Raw genomic sequence first — 15107 nt, 5'->3', positions numbered from 1 at the left:
TAGGCTTTGTTACCTTGGTCCCAGCTCTCTGTAGGTCATTCACTAGGTCCCCCCGTGTGGTTCTGAGATTTTTGCTCACCGTTCTTGTGATCATTTTGACCCCACGGGGTGAGATCTTGCGTGGAGCCCCAGATCGAGGGAGATTATCAGTGGTCTTGTATGTCTTCCATTTCCTAATATTTGCTCCCACAGTTGATTTCTTCAAACCAAGCTGCTTACCTATTGCAGATTGTCTTCCCAGCCTGGTGCAGGTCTACAATTTAGTTTCTGGTGTCCTTTGAGAGCTCTTTGGTCTTGGCCATAGTGGAGTTTGGAGTGTGACTGTTTGAGGTTGTGGACAAGTGTCTTTTATACTGATAACAAGTTCAAACAGGTGCCATTAATACAGGTAACGAGTGGAGGACAGAGGAGCCTCTTAAAGAAGAAGTTACAGGTCTGTGAGAGCCAGAAATCTTGCTTGTTTGAAGGTGACCAAATACTTATTTTCCACCATAATTTGCAAATTAATTAATAAAAAATCCTACAATGTGATTTTCTGGATTTTTTTTCTCATTTTGTCTGTCATAGTTGAAGTGTATTTATTATGATAAATTACAGGCCTCATCTTTTTAAGTGGGAGAACTTGCACAATTGGTGGCTGACTAAATACTTTTTTGCCCTACTGTATGTCTTTATCCACAGAGACAATCTACAGTGTGTGCAGGGTGTATGGGGAGAAAGAGCCTCACCTGGTGGAACAATAGAAACTATATGTGTAAGATTACATTAAAACAACATACTTCAGTAACACTGTAGTATCCTATAAAGATGTGAAAATATGACTTGGGTACACATGGTTTCTTCAATGGCCCCTTTTTTCGATTGATGAATGACTGTGATAACTGCCACCGGTGGTTCCACAGTGCAAGTATGGATTGGCCTTCAGTTTCATATCTATACTGAACAAAAATATTAACGCAACAGGACTATTTCTGTCTGTCTGTAGCTAATCCAAATGTATAATTTTAAAAGGCTAGTTGATCATTAGAAAACCCTTTTGCAATTATGTTAGCACAGCTGAAAACTGTGTCCTGATTACAGAAGCAATAAAACTGGCCTTATTTAGAATAGTTGAGTAGCTGGAGCATCATCATTTGTGGGTTCGATTACAGGCTCAAAATGGTCAGATAGACTTTCTTCTGAAACTCGTCAGTCTATTCTTGTTCTGAGAAATTAAGGCTATCCATGTGAGAAATTGCCAAGAAACTGAAGATCTCGTACAATGCGGTGTACTACTCCCTTCACAGAACAGCGCAAACTGTCTCTAACCAGAATAGAAAGAGGAGTGGGAGGCCCCGGTGCACAACTTAGCAATAGGACAAGTACATTAGAGTGTCTAGTTTGAGAAACAGATGCCTCACAAGTCCTCAACTGGCAGCTTCATTAAAAATAGTACCCGCAAATCACCAGTCTCAACGTCAACAGTGAAGAGGTGACTCCGGGAGTTCCTCTGTCCAGTGTCTGTGTTCTTTTGCCCATTTTAATCTTTTATTTTTATTGGCCAGTCTGAGATATGGCTTTTTCTTTGCAACTCTGCCTAGAAGGCCAGCAATTGTTTTGTTGCGTCATCAATCTACACACAATACCCCATAATCACAATGCAAAAACAGGTTTTAGAATCTTTTGAAAATGTATCAAAAATAACAACTATAAACTGAAATACATTTACAAATGTATTCAGACCCTTTACTCAGTACTTTGTTGAAGCACCGTTGGCAGCGATTACAGCCTTGAGTCTTGGGTGACACTACAAGCTTGGCACACCTTTATCTGGGGAGTTTTTCCCATTCTTCTCTGCAGATCCTCTCAAGCTCTATCAGGTTGGATGTGAGCATCGCTTGACAGATATTATCAGGTCTCTCCAGAGATCAATCGGGTTCAAGTCCAGGCTCTGGCTGGGCCACTCTAGGACATTCAGAGACTAGTCCTGAAGCCACTTCTGTGTTGTCCTGTGTGCTTAGGGACGTTGTCCTCTTGGATGGTGAACCTTTGCCCAAGTCTGAGGTCCTGAGCGCTCTGGAGCAGGTTTTCCTCAAGGATCTCTATGTACTTTGCTCCGTTCACCTTTCCCTCGATCCTGACTAGTCTACCAGTCCTTGCCGCTGAAAAACATCCCCACAGCAAGATGCTGCCACCACCATGCTTCACAGTAGGGATGGTGCCACGTTTCTTCCAGATGTGACGCTTGGCATTCAGGCCAAAGAGTTCAATCTTGGTTTCATCAGAACAGAAAATCTTGTTTCTCATGGTCTAAGAGTCCTTTAGGTTCCTTTTGGCAAATTCCAAGAGGGCTGTCATGTGCATTTTACTGAGGAGTGGCTTCCGTCTGGCCATTCTACCATAAAGGCCTGATTGGTGGAGTGATGTAGAGATGGTTGTCCTTCTGGAAAGTTTTCCCATCGCCACAGAAGAACTCTGGAGCTCTGTCAGTGACCATCTTGTTCTCACCTCCCTGACCAAGGCCCTTCTCCCACAATTGCTCAGTTTGGGTGGGCAGCCAGCTCTAGGAAGAGTCTTGGTGGTTCCAAAAGCTTTCCATTTAAGAATGATGGAAGCCACTGTTTTCTTGGGGACCTTCAATGCTGCATAAATGTTTTGGTACCCTTCCCCAGATCTGCGCCTCCACACAATCCTGTCTTGGAGCTCTACGGACGATTTCTTCGACATCATGGCTTGGTTTTTGCTCTGACATGCACTGTCAACCATATAGACAGGTGTGTACCATTCCAAATCATGTTCAATCAACTGAATTCACAACAGGTGGACTCCAATGAATGGAAACAGGATGCACAAGCTCAATTTCGAATCTCATACAAAAGGGTCTGAATACTTATGTAAAGAAGGTATTACTGTTTTGTGTTTTTTTTTTTATAAATAAGCAAAATTGTCTAAACCTGTTTTCGATTTATCATTATGGGTTATTGTGTGTAGATTGAGATTTTTAAATTCCATTTTAGAACAAGGCTGTAATGTGTAAAAGGGGAAGGGGTTTAAATACTTTCCACGTGCACTGTATGCAAGTTAGAGGGGATCTACAATGTCTGAGAAAGGTCATTTTGTTTGCTAATGTCAAAGTAATGAAAATAATGGAACACATGCTTTGCTTGTTTATAGGCCTATGCATGGCTTAAGCATAAACATTATGCCAAATGTAACTACCAATATTTTTATTCCATTTAAGTATGTATATTTTTATATGCACAGTACATTTGTTAAGAATCTGTGACTATCGTATTGGTCTGCTTGTACATTTTACCCCATTGATTTAGTTTCATTAACTCTAGCCCAGAAAGTCAGATTCTTACGAGGTCAAGTTCTCCTGATTCAGTTGGATCTCATGTAGTTTTAGAAGAATGGTCTTTGGTGACATAACAGACCAACTGTATATGAAAACATCTGGAATGTTCATATTTTCTGTACATTTGCATGTCTTAAGCATAAGAATAATAACCATATCATATAACGGGGGCGCAACTTTCACTGGGGATGGGGGGTTCATGTCCCCCTCCACATTCTAAAATTGCACTTTTGTCTCTCCCAGTTTTATCATTGCAATGTGATACAAGAAGAGACACTGGGTTGTGCTTTTGGACCATTCGGACGCCTCAGAACGGTCGGGTAGGCTGTTTAGTTTTCAGCCGTCTGGATTTAGGACCATGAGGACAGTGCAGAGCGGGCGGACAGGCTGTGTGAAAGGCAAAGCTTCTGGAAGGGTGGCTGGACCAGCACAGGAGAATTGATCAGAGGCAGCTGCTGTCTGTATGTTGTGCACTTTGTTTTGTTAAAGCAAGCAGAGCAGAAATTGGCCACTCTTTTGTTGACTGATCATCATCAGTGATGCAGCTGGCAAGGTAACTGCTGGTTAACTTAAAAGAAAAAAACTAAACTAGTGTTTATTCTCAGTGCTGAGCTATTAGCTAGTGTAACTAACATGTAATGGTAGCTAATGTTTCATCCCCTCTTCACTGAGATTAATACATGAGCTAGCTAGTAGCTAAATTACCTAACAGCCAGTTCAGCTCTAGCCTCTAGCTATGTCAGATAGTGATCAAATCAAATCAAATGTATTTATATAGCCCTTCGTACATCAGCTGATATCTCAAAGTGCTGTACAGAAACCCAGCCTAAAACCCCAAACAGCAAGCAATGCAGGTGTAGAAGCACGGTGGCTAGGAAAAACTCTCTAGAAAGGCCAAAACCTAGGAAGAAACCTAGAGAGGAACCAGGCTATGTGGGGTGGCCAGTCCTCTTCTGGCTGTGCCGGGTGGAGATTATAACAGAACATGGCCAAGATGTTCAAATGTTCATAAATGACCAGCATGGTCGATAATAATAAGGCAGAACAGTTGAAACTAGAGCAGCAGCATGGCCAGGTGGACTGGGGACAGCAAGGAGTCATCATGTCAGGTAGTCCTGGGGCATGGTCCTAGGGCTCAGGTCAGTTGAAACTGGAACAGCAGCATGGCCAGGTGGACTGGGGACAGCAAGGAGTCATGTCAGGTAGTCCTGGGGCATGGTCCTAGGGCTCAGGTCCTCCGAGAGAGAGAAAGAAAGAAGGAGAGAATTAGAGAACGCACACTTAGATTCACACAGGACACCGAATAGGACAGGAGAAGTACTCCAGATATAACAAACTGACCCTAGCCCCCCGACACATAAACTACTGCAGCATAAATACTGGAGGCTGAGACAGGAGGGGTCAGGAGACACTGTGGCCCCATCCGAGTACACCCCCGGACAGGGCCAAACAGGAAGGATATAACCCCACCCACTTTGCCAAAGCACAGCCCCCACCACTAGAGGGATATCTTCAACCACCAACTTACCATCCTGAGACAAGGCCGAGTATAGCCCACAAAGATCTCCGCCACGGCACAACCCAAGGGGGTGGCGCCAACCCAGACAGGAAGATCACTCAAGTGATGCACCCGTCTTAGGGACGGCATGGAAGAGCACCAGTAAGCCAGTGACTCAGCCCCTGTAATCGGGTTAGAGGCAGAGAATCCCAGTGGAGAGAGGGGAACCGGCCAGGCAGAGACAGCAAGGGCGGTTCGTTGCTCCAGTTTCCGTTCACCTTCACACTCCTGGGCCAGACTACACTCAATCATAGGACCTACTGAAGAGATAAGTCTTCAATATTTACGTTTTATTCTGATCACAAGACAATCCAGAAAATTGCAATAAACAGCGCCAAACTCATGTAGAAAACAGAATGTTGTATTCTGGCCTGACTAATCTTTTCAAAGAAAACACCATTTAATTATCTCTATTTGAGCAAAATAAGTCGTTTTGTTGTGATTACCTGGAAATCATGGATAAATTCAGATAAAGAGCGCCAGTCAGGCAGAAAAATTGGAATGTTAGAGAGTACAATACGTTTCCCTGGCTGTTGTATGGCTGCTACTTAGAAATACTATAAAAGTACATTAATAGATTACATTCACTGCAATAAACGTTCTTCCAAATTAATCGCATAGTTTACACCGAACCACCGCGGACCTTTAACAAATAAATATCGGTGTAAAAAAGGCGTCTCATGGTCTGTTTTGTCAACGAGCTCGTCATATTCCAAACACTGGCGGTAACCAGATGATCCCAATAATTTAAGTAGTAAACGATGCCCTTCTCTGTTTAAGTTCTACTGCGAACTGTCTGTGACTCGATCGTTGTTGTTTCCATGTTTTACTTACTACGTCAAAGACAAAATTAACTGGAAATATCAGCATAACTTAGCTACACAGAACCATGGCGGACCCACTGTAAAATGAGTCTTTTAATCGTATTAAAACGTGATCCAGTTCAACATGTCCAGCTCTACCCACTGGGGCGTGGCTTACGGAGCGCTCTTTGAAATAAGCGCTCGTGTCTTCGTATTCCACCGGAACGAGTTCTCACCACACCTACCTTGGCGTTCAGGAGTGACATTTGAATGACATCTAGTGTCAAATTGTTGAAACGGCATATTCGTCTTCTTATTTTTTGACTTATCAATAACAAAATATTTCGGTCCAGGCGAAATAACCTGGTATTGTAATATTTAACAAGCAGCCAGCTGAGTTTTGAAGTCAAGAGCATGTGAACCTTTGACTGATCAACATTTCTCGACCTTCTCAAAATGGATGGATTTGATGCCCATCATGACATTCCATACCTCAGTGGCAGCCTCTAGCGGACATGCCCCATCGTGACAAACTACGCCCAGTTAAATCCAGGGGGATGAAGTCAATTTTACCCCAAGATCCGCCATTTCAGCCCCTGAGTTTCATGTTGCAAATTACTTCAGATTTAATTTAAAACGCCTTGATAAATAAATTATATAGTTCTGGTTGCAACAATTAATTCTTAAGGGGGGGGACAGTATTGTTTTGTGGTAGTCGGTTACATGTATATACATCTAACGGTTTAAAGCGGTATCGATGCCGTGTCTTTTCCCGGAGCGTGTTCTTACAGTGAAACAAAGTTGTATGAGTTGAATCCTAGTTGTGGACAGGGAGAGGCAAGGGGAAGGCCTCGGAGTGGATTTGCAGTAATGGCCGGGAATTTTGATGCGGAGGATCGTGCTAGCTGGTACTGGGGAAGGTTGAGCCGACAGGAGGCGGTTTTCCTCTTGCAGGGTCAGAGACATGGCGTGTTTCTCGTCAGGGACTCTATTACCAGTCCCGGGGACTACGTGCTATCCGTCTCAGAGAACTCAAAAGTATCACATTATATAATCAACAGCATCAGCAACAACCGGCAATCTGGATCAGGTAAGATTAGATAACTAGTTTACTGTCTCATACTAGCTCGCTAACGTGGGAAAACGCCACTGACCCAGTTCTAGCGGGCGCTAGCTAGCGGTACATAACTACGTTTAAGATCATTTAGTTCGGCTGGCTACACCAGACATAGCTAATGTTATTTTGCTAAACAAAATTGAGTATACGTTTGAAAACTGTATTACACTATGAACACTTAGTATCAGTAGCTAGCTATCATTCTTGTTACGGTCGGACTGAAGCTAGCTGTTGGAACTGAAGGCAAACTATGGCTATGCACAGAAACAAGTAACCCCCTAGTTATGTTAACTACATGACAGTCATGTAGTTTGTGTCAATTAACTTATAGTCGTGGTCTGGGCTCGCTAATGAGCTCAAATTTGAACAGTCACCAAGATTTGGAAATACAGTATTTATTTAGGGATTTTGTAGTGTGTTTACCTTGCTACACATACCTGGCTGTGGTTTTTGTAACCATAGTAATGGTGGGTTTTTAAAGGTCTTTGTTTAGTTTTGTCAGCTGCAGGCTTTCGGTACTTTGTCTTTAGTAAGAGCCAGGTAGAAAGTGAGTGAGTGGTCGGATTGGGCTGATCCTATGAATGAATGGACATGCTGTCACAATTGGAGGATGACTGTTCTCGAATGGTGTGTGTGGAATGCATGTGGTCCTGCCCTGTTTTAATTACACACACACACACACACACTCAGTACTTTTTTATTTGTTTAGGCTACTTCCTTTTGGAAATTTCACCATACATGTCCTAACTTGCAGGCTTTGCGAGTGTGTGACCATTAGCAAAGCTGTCAAATTGAATTGAAAACTATCGAATGAGTAGGTCTATATCTTCTGGAACAGATTGTTTTCCTTAATAAACTTGCAAAAGTTGTGACAGGGAGTGAATACATGCTGTATGTGAAGCCGTGGGAGGCTTAAACAAACTATTTCAGCTAAGTCCTTGGCTTAAGCCTAATTGTTTTGTTAGGACTCGATTGTCAGAAGAATGCTCAGCTGTGAGCCACTTTAAGTTTCAGTAGCCTCGGGGTTCCAAGAGAATTTAAAAAATAAAACTGTCATCCTCTCGCCATCCAGGTTTGGCCCCTCCGCGGTTCCGCATCGGGGACCAGGAGTTTGACGCCCTGCCCATCCTTCTGGAGTTCTACAAGATCCACTACCTGGACACCACCACGCTGATCGAGCCCATCAGCAAGGCCAAGCACACTAGCTTTGTGAGCAGTGCCGCCACCGCCCCTCCCACTGCATCGGGCAGCGCCCCGCAGGAGGCAGAGTTTGTTCGCGCCCTCTTCGACTTCCCCGGCAACGACGAGGAGGACCTGCCCTTCCGCAAGGGTGACGTGCTGCGTGTGCTGGAGAAGCCTGAGGAGCAGTGGTGGAACGCGGCTAACCAGGAGTGCCGCGCCGGCATGATCCCTGTACCCTATGTGGAGAAGTACCGACCCGCCTCGCCCACCTCGGTGGCGGGAGTTGGGGGTAGCACTACAGATGGAGCAGCACCCCAGTTGCCCCCGCCTCTGGGAGAGCCAGGCCAGTATGCCCAGCCCATGGTCAACACTCCCCTGCCCAACCTGCAGAACGGGCCCGTCTATGCTCGCGCCATTCAGAAAAGGGTGCCCAACGCCTACGACAAGACGGCCCTCGCCTTGGAGGTATTGGTTCACCCCCTTCGCCTTCCTCTGTGCCCCATGGCACTCTCTCCCTCTTTTCTGTTTCATGTCCCCTATATGTTCTCTCTGCTCAGAGAGCCAGGGTGCTGCTGCTGTAATTGCTTACTCTTTCCTGTAAGTATACACAGCCGTCCATACACATGTGGGCAGGCACACTTGCATGCTTACACAGACACACACACATACACAATGACATGTATAATGGGTTCATGCATATAGAGAAAAGCAGACCGAGGGGAGAGTACTGTCACATGCGCTAAATACAACGATGCAAAGTAAAAAAATATATATAAATTATAGTGGGGGCAGTACTATGGACGGAGCAGTGCCCCAGCTGCCCTACCTGCCTCTAGGGAAGTCGGGCCAGTATGCTCAGCCCTTTGTCAACACGCCTGGGCCCAACCTTCAGAACGGGCCATGAAATACTTGCTTACGAGCCCTTCCCAACAATGCAGTTAAAAAATAATAACACAATGAATAAATGAGCCTGGCTGGAGTCAGAGAGGTCACTGTCCTGGTTATCAAATACAGATTAGAGATGAAGAAGTGCACCCTCTCTTTCTATTTCTCTCACCTTCATCCCTCTCTGTACCAAAGACTACACTTTTCGTGCTCTTCTACTCCCCTTATATAATTAAGTAGAGAAACAAACGGCCAAAATGAGACAAACGTCTATTAAATACCTATTAAAGGTATAGTTCAGTTCCACATAAATATGTAGTTTTGTAGAACTATCCCTTTAAGATTAGAAGCTGTTTGAATGTTGCGAGTCTTACAGTAGAAATGGAAATGCCCGAACAAAGGTTGCCTCACAGTTGATAGCTTGCAGTTTAAGAGTCCAATTTGTCAGTATTGATAGAGATTGACCAAATATGATTCTTCAATTCTGATACCAATTATTGGAGGACCAAAAAAGCCGATCCCGATTAATCTGCCGATTAAACTTTTTTTTATTTTTTATAATAATTTATTTATTTATACTTTTTTTTTTTTTTTAAGAAGAGAATGTATTTGTAATAATTACAATTACAACAATACTGAATGAACACTTATTTTAACTTAATATAATATAAAATCAATAAAAATCTATTTAGCCTCAAATAAATAATGAAACATGTTCAATTTGGTTTAAATAATGCAAAAACAAAGTGTTGGAGAAGAAAGTAAAAATGCAATATGTGCCATGAAAGAAAGCTAACGTTTAAGTTCCTTGCTCAGAACATGAGAACATATGAAAGCTGGTGGTTACTTTTAACATGAGTCTTCAATATTCCCAGGTACAAAGTTTTGGTTTGTAGTTATTATAGGACTAATTCCCTCTATACCATTTGTATTTCATATACCGTTGACTATTGGATGTTCTTATAGGCACTTTAGTATTGCCAGTGTAACAGTATAGCTTCCGTCCCTCTCCTCGCCCCTACCTGGGCTTGAACCAGGAACACATCGACAACAGCCACCCTCGAAGCATCGTTACTCATCGCTCCACAAAATCCAAGGGGAACAACTACTCCAAGTCTCAGAGCGATTGACGTTTGAAACGCTATTAGCGTGCACCCCGCTAACTAGCTAGCCATTTCTCATCGGTTACACCAGCCTAATCTCGGGAGTTGATAGACTTGAAGTCATAAACAGCTCGATGCTTGAAGCACAGCGAAGAGCTGCTGGCAAAATGCACGAAAGTGCTGTTTGAATGAATGCTTACGAGCCTGCTGCTGCCTACCACCGCTCAGTCAGACTGCTATATCAAATATCAAATCATAGACTTAATTATAACATAACAACACACAGAAATAAAAGACTTTGGTCATTAATATGGTCGAATCCGGAAACTTGAAAATAAAAGAGAGCCGCACACTCTAGAAGCTCAGATGCAAAAATATAATACCAACGTTTCGACAGCCAAGCTGTCTTCATCAGGGTATAATCACAAACACTGCGGGATGACTCGTTTATATAGTGTCAAAAGACACCGGTGTCTGTAATCATGGCCAGGAGTGGCCTAATATCATTGGTTAATAATCCAATTAAAATGTCATACAAAGAACAGCATACAAACAAATGGATAGCATACGATCATAGATTAATTTGACTATACAAGTTTACAAACAATTACAATGGCAAAGTCACAATAATCACAAGAATGGCTTCAGATCAAAGTCTACGTTGAGACCGAAGGGCGCAAGGGTCTTTAAATTAAAGATCCAGGCAGCCTCTCGTTTTAACAATAAAGTTTTTACACTTAATGGTGCAACGATGCTCTGAGATACATACTTTTAATTCACGCTTTGTTTTACCTACATAATTTTTTACCACAAGGACAAGTTATAAGATAAATAACTGCCTTAGTGGAGCACGTAATAACACCTTTTATTGGGATTGATTTCCCTGTTTGTGGGTGTTTGAATGATCTACATTTATAAGTGCCATTGCATTGAGCACAGCCATTACATTTGTAATTTCCATCCAGTAGGGGCGCAAATAGACGTTGTTCAGGAATATCTTGGGATGGTAAATTAGAGTTTACCAATTGGTTTCTGAGATTTCTGCCCCGCGAGAATACGACCAAGGGAAGGTCCGAAAACACATTACCGAGACTATCATCGGATTTTAGGATGTGCCAATGTTATGACTTATAATAAAAATACTTTTTGCCTACACAGGTTTCTTGTTGTTGGCACTACAGTCGGAGGCTGTGAAGTGGGAGGTCTCAAATTAATGCAAATTTTAAAAATTGAAGTAAGTTAGCTAAATGAGAAGTAGGTTACAACGAGCAACCAAAAGTTAGGCTGCTGTTTTTAATGAATGGAGTTGGTGTAGAGGACGAGGAGTGCAGCAAAATAGCCTCAACTGGCATAGCTAGCTAGCTGGCTAGCTAATATCAGGCAATCATAGCTAGCTTCTTTACCTCAACCTAATACAGTAAAGACAGGCCCTGCCAGATGAGATGATAGATAACCTATGGCATTTACAAGTTTGTCAACTAGCAGGAGTCGGTTGTTACTCCCCCCCCCCCCCCCACCACCATTGGCACCTGCTGCAGCGTGCACTGTCTCTCCCGTGGTGCAGGCTGCGCAACAAAGTGTCCAAGTTTATCCCAATTGTTGTTTATTTGAATGTGAAATTATTTCAAATGCCCATCCCTACTTGTCAGGCTGGGGTCGGGAACTCAAACGAAACAAATTTAAAACAAACCACAAGACTTGGGTGGCAGGGTAGCCTAGGTTGCAAGTTCAAATCCCTGAGCTGTCACGGTACAAATCTGTCGTTCTGCCCCTGAACAGGCAGTTAACCCACTCTTCCTAGGCCGTCATTGAAAATAAGAATTTGTTCTTAACTGACTTGCCTAGTTAAATAAAGGTAAAAGTGATTGCAGTAGCCGACCTAAAGTATGTAGTGAATGACAGAGCAGCGGAGGAATTTAATGTGAGTCGTCAGGTTAAGGGCTGTAGCCAACTAATCAGGCTAAATCATTTTAATATGGTTCAAGTGTGAATATAGTTGATTTGATGTATTAATTCTACTACTATTATAGTTGATTGATTAGGCTGCTTTAAATAACTATTGAACATCATCACTTTTTAAGAGCCTTGTGCGGCTCCAGAGCCACACGTTGCAGACCCCTGAAGGTCTTGCTTCTACCCAATTTGTCTCTATAGTCTAACCTGTGTGTGTTTTGTGCAGGTCGGAGACATGGTGAAAGTGACCAAGATCAACGTTAACGGCCAGTGGGAGGGCGAGTGCAAGGGCAAGCGCGGCCACTTTCCCTTTACGCATGTCCGGCTGCTGGACCACCAACACTCCGAGGACGAGAGCTGAGACACACACACACTTACACAGCCACATTCCTCACTTCACATAAGTCCAATCCATTCCTCCTCTGTGATTTTCACCTATGATCGAAAATAACACATGATATACGGACTGCAGTGGTCAGAAGTTGCAACTCATTCGCTGTTGTTGCTAATGTGTGTGAGAGAGAATGCATTTATATGAAGTTCTCACTCACACACACAGAATATAATTTACACTTCTACCCCTGTATTGAAGTCCTGATACACTACACACACAGCAGAGTTTACGCCCCCTCTCCCATGTTTGGCATGAAATCGTCCTTTACACACATACACACGTATTTGTCCTCACACACACACATGCCCGCACACGGACCAGACGCTGGTGTATATGTGGTTTCTCTCACAGACTCATGGAACACCCTTTTGTAGTCCAGGACAGTGAATCTGGGACCTAGAAGAGAAGAGTGGCCATACCTACTCCTGATTTACTCCCTCTAGTGGAGAAAGACGCTCACTGCGACTGAAACCGACCATTGCTGCACTCCACAGATAGGACAAGTTACCACAGGACACCCAGCAACGGGGCCTTAACCAAGCCCCTCTGCTTACAAACCCCACACTACGAAGTCCTCTTTTTGTATGGAAATTAAATGGAAAATATTATGACATATGACACCATTACATACTAAATATTATGTTAAATGTTTTTTTGTGTGTTTCTTTTTACCCTGTGCATGATCAGACCCTCGCCGCCCTGTGTGATCACTGACTTTCTGAAATGCTATGATGACTGTGTCTTGTCTGTGTCTGGGGAGTAAGTGGAGACATTCCTTAGGACTGTAAAGTATGGGGCCTTTGTCCAGTCCACCTCATTGTTGTGAGAGATACAATGGCCAAACAACAGCTTTGTATATAAATATACCAAGCAGATATTTGAACACTCTCTCCTCTTACTTTGGTCTGCCCCGGTCCCCTCCTTTCCCATCCTCTTGATCTCCTGTCTCATTCATTTATATGATGGTCCGATCCATTTCCTCCCGGCCTCCCCCATGTCAAAGACACTAGATACACCTGCTGAGTATGTGTTATTGTATACAAAGGCCTTTTTGGCAGGGGGAAATGTGTCAACATATTTAAAATGATTCAGAACCTCACATTGTCATAATCAACACAAAGCCACAGCGTTAATCCTTTGGTCTCTCCGCTTGTTTCCCTCCCATGCGGACTGTAACAAACACAGTACATACACGTTTTTACATGTACTAAATTCATTTCTGCTCGCTTAGTTTCAACTGGGAGCTCTGAGTTAGGTCTGGGTTGAGTTTGGTAAGGCACAGTGTTGAAAGTGTTTAAGTTTTTGTAACAGAAAACAATAATGAATGTTTCTTATTGGACAGGTTCAAGTAGTTTCAAAATGTCTCTCTCCTCCCGACTGAACACAACCATAGTCATTTCCCTAGAGTCTCTCCCTTGGTGCCAATCTGTCACCCTCACCCAGTACCTACCCTCTGGGCTCAGCTATGACACACAAAGCCACTGACATGCCAGATGCATTGCAGGATGCTAAACTGTCATCATATGCAAATTACCACATTGCTAAAGGACTGTGGGTGAAAGGCACATAGTCACTGGCCAATCATAGTAACATGGGTGGGTGTGTGGACCAATCGTAGGCATATGGGAGCGTTTTAGGCCAATCGTTGTCATTTAGGGAGAGCCTGTTGATTTGTCCTCTCTACCTCGTGTCTGAATTGTTTTAATTTATATAGATTTTTTCCCCTCAGACATATGAAAAAAAGCTGATCTGAAGTGCCATGCTCAGTTCATCAGTATTTTTGTGGAAATGTTTTTTGTTTGTTTTAAGGAGCAATTATAGCCAAAACTCTCTTTCCTTACTCCCTCAACTATATCCTGTGGTATTTTGTAAATATGTGCTGGGAATTGGCCTGCTAGGTGCACAAGTTTCACAAGAGAGTAAGAACCCCCCCTTTCCTTCCAAGTCCAGTTCTAATGAAGCTGCAGGGCTTTTTAATAATACTAAGTAAGAGTTAGACTATTAACAAGCCCTATGTAGATGTTTGTTAAAGTTTACATAGACAATATGGTTGCTCTATTGAAAGCAACACTGAGGGCAACCTGCATAACTTGCGTTGACTGCAGCGGGATTGTATTTATGAGACAATGAACAGTAATGTCTAATGATTTTATGCTCTGTTTGTGATATAAACTGAGTTCAGTGACGGAGTAGTATGGCAAGAGGATTATTGAACTATGACTTCTACAGAAAGCACCAGTGTTGTGTTCAGTAGGGTACAATGTAGCAAAATGTTTGCAATGGGGTGAATCAGTGTTCTTATTGGTCAAGTTCAGGTAGTACCTCCCAGTTTCACTCTGTCGTAATGTTTTCTCTCTACTGAACAAGACCAGGGTCACTGCTTGAACCAACAACCCTTGTCGCCCCTGTGTAAGAATATTTCAAAGCGTTTTGTGAATTTGAAATTATGCAATCTGTAATTAGCAATGACCGAGAAAGACTTGCACAAATGAATGAATGTGACTGAAACTCAAACTGAAAATGTGACATTAAACTGCATGACAGTTCCCCATTGCACAACAATATTTTTTTATAAAGTCAATACATTGATTGGGAAGGGTGCTGTGGAATGTATTCAGACCCCTTCACTTTTTCCACATTTTGTTACGTTATAGCCTTATTCTAAAATGATTTATTATTGTTCATCAATATACACACAATCCACAATACCCCATAATGACATGGCAAGACATTTATTTGCAAATGTATTAACAAAAAAAAAAAAACATACATTTA

The 15107-nt window shown here is 42.8% G+C and overlaps 1 protein-coding gene and 1 long non-coding RNA gene across 2 annotated transcripts; one reads left to right on the top strand and one right to left on the bottom strand.

The window, feature by feature from the left end:
* Window positions 1-3191: 3191 nt before the first annotated feature.
* LOC135573789 (uncharacterized) lies at window positions 3192-5858 on the bottom strand. Its single transcript, XR_010464930.1, has 2 exons — window positions 4866-5858; window positions 3192-4572 (listed from the first exon to the last, which is right to left on the bottom strand). It is a non-coding gene; the product is annotated as an uncharacterized LOC135573789 (long non-coding RNA).
* A 289-nt stretch (window positions 5859-6147) lies between these two features.
* On the top strand, window positions 6148-14878 carry LOC115136075 (adapter molecule crk-like). Its single transcript, XM_029671473.2, has 3 exons — window positions 6148-6788; window positions 7888-8462; window positions 12165-14878. Exons 1-3 carry the CDS (start codon window positions 6569-6571, stop codon window positions 12297-12299), a joined length of 930 nt encoding a protein of 309 aa, XP_029527333.1. The 5' UTR covers window positions 6148-6568; the 3' UTR covers window positions 12300-14878.
* The last annotated feature ends 229 nt before the right edge of the window (window positions 14879-15107 follow it).

Source organism: Oncorhynchus nerka, linkage group LG10 (assembly GCF_034236695.1).
Source record: "Oncorhynchus nerka isolate Pitt River linkage group LG10, Oner_Uvic_2.0, whole genome shotgun sequence".
In the NCBI taxonomy this organism is placed as follows: domain Eukaryota; kingdom Metazoa; phylum Chordata; class Actinopteri; order Salmoniformes; family Salmonidae; genus Oncorhynchus; species Oncorhynchus nerka.
The sequence above is the reverse complement of the archived record's forward strand: the minus strand, read 5'-3'. Positions and strand labels throughout refer to the sequence as shown.

Bases quoted from the DNA above. Each gene is read 5' to 3' on its own strand.
- LOC115136075 (XM_029671473.2), top strand. From the start codon at position 6,569: ATGGCCGGGAATTTTGATGCGGAGGATCGTGCTAGCTGGTACTGGGGA. The intron at 6,789-7,887 runs GTAAGATTAGAT...CTCGCCATCCAG, and splicing joins CAACCGGCAATCTGGATCAG to GTTTGGCCCCTCCGCGGTTC. The intron at 8,463-12,164 runs GTATTGGTTCAC...TGTTTTGTGCAG, and splicing joins AGACGGCCCTCGCCTTGGAG to GTCGGAGACATGGTGAAAGT.